The sequence below is a fragment of the Echinops telfairi genome, unplaced genomic scaffold, assembly GCF_000313985.2.
Source record: "Echinops telfairi isolate 266 unplaced genomic scaffold, ASM31398v2 ScPeMD7_7469;HRSCAF=8507_1, whole genome shotgun sequence".
Lineage (NCBI taxonomy): Eukaryota > Metazoa > Chordata > Mammalia > Afrosoricida > Tenrecidae > Echinops > Echinops telfairi.
The window spans coordinates 45,827,632-45,828,593 of NW_022111373.1; the positions used below are offsets into that span (position 1 = coordinate 45,827,632).

The 962-nt window shown below is 50.6% G+C and overlaps 1 protein-coding gene across 1 annotated transcript in view; it reads left to right on the forward strand.

Moving 5' to 3' along the window:
* The first annotated feature begins 41 nt into the window (after nt 1-41).
* Nucleotides 42-962, forward strand: part of ST8SIA4 (ST8 alpha-N-acetyl-neuraminide alpha-2,8-sialyltransferase 4) — a 145,257-nt gene continuing 144,336 nt past the window's right edge. The window contains exon 1 of the mRNA XM_004706596.2: nt 42-236. Coding sequence (XP_004706653.1) covers nt 124-236 — 113 coding nt within the window. The 5' untranslated portion in view covers nt 42-123. The remainder of the gene's footprint in view (nt 237-962) is intronic.

The window sequence follows — 962 nt, forward strand, 5'->3', positions numbered from 1 at the left end:
CTGCACGCGTCCCTCGTCGCCTTTTACAGATCGACCCCAGTGCCGGGTCTCCCCAACACGGAGCCTTTCTTTCCAGAGAAGGTGTGGGAGCTGGAGCCACCAAGACTTTCCCGGGCACCCAAAATGCGCTCCATCAGGAAGCGGTTGACGATCTGCACGATAAGTCTGCTCCTGATCTTTTATAAGACAAAAGAAATAGCCAGAACTGAGGAGCACCAGGAAACGCAACTCGCTGGGTAAATATAAAGCGTTATTTCGGTTTATAACGAAAAGTCAGGCCATTAATGAATGAGACGACAGACAGAGGGCGGGTTGGGGTAGTGTGGGTGTTGAGCGTGAGCGCCTGTGTGCTAGGTCTGCGAATGAAATAACAAAGGCTGTGGTGGAGGTGTGTGCGCCTTCTCCATGCTGTGCCCGGCAGGAGTTCAACTTGCCCAGTGAGTGCAGTAGTGGTGACAGTTGTCTTGGCGCCCAGGTATCCTCCAACCAAAGGAGAAGTCATTGAAAAAAGTCAACAAAGAACGTGTGCCCTTGTCCTTCTAATCCGTGTGCCGAACTCCAGGGAGATGTCTTTATTCACCATCCGGTGGCTTTTCCTGTGCTTTCTCGGTCCTGTCAACTCGACGGAAATCCAGAAAGCTGGCAGCCTGAAGTTAAAACCCAGAAAACAGGGCTGTGGCTCCTCTGTTTCTCTACTCTGCTCTGGCTTGGGGTAAATTTCCCCCCGTAATTTGCATTAGGAACTCCAATACCTTAGTTGCTGTTCCTTGGCTAGAGGCATGGGTAAAATGCAAGGGTGGCATAGTTACAGTCTTGGAAATGGGCACTGACTGTAGCTTCACGCAGACTAAATTTCTGCTATTTCTTTAGTTTCTCTAGATGAGCTCAGGAAGCCCCCACGCCTCTATTAAGTTCTCTAAACACCACACTTCCTTTCTTCACCCCCCTCCTCTTGCACCCGC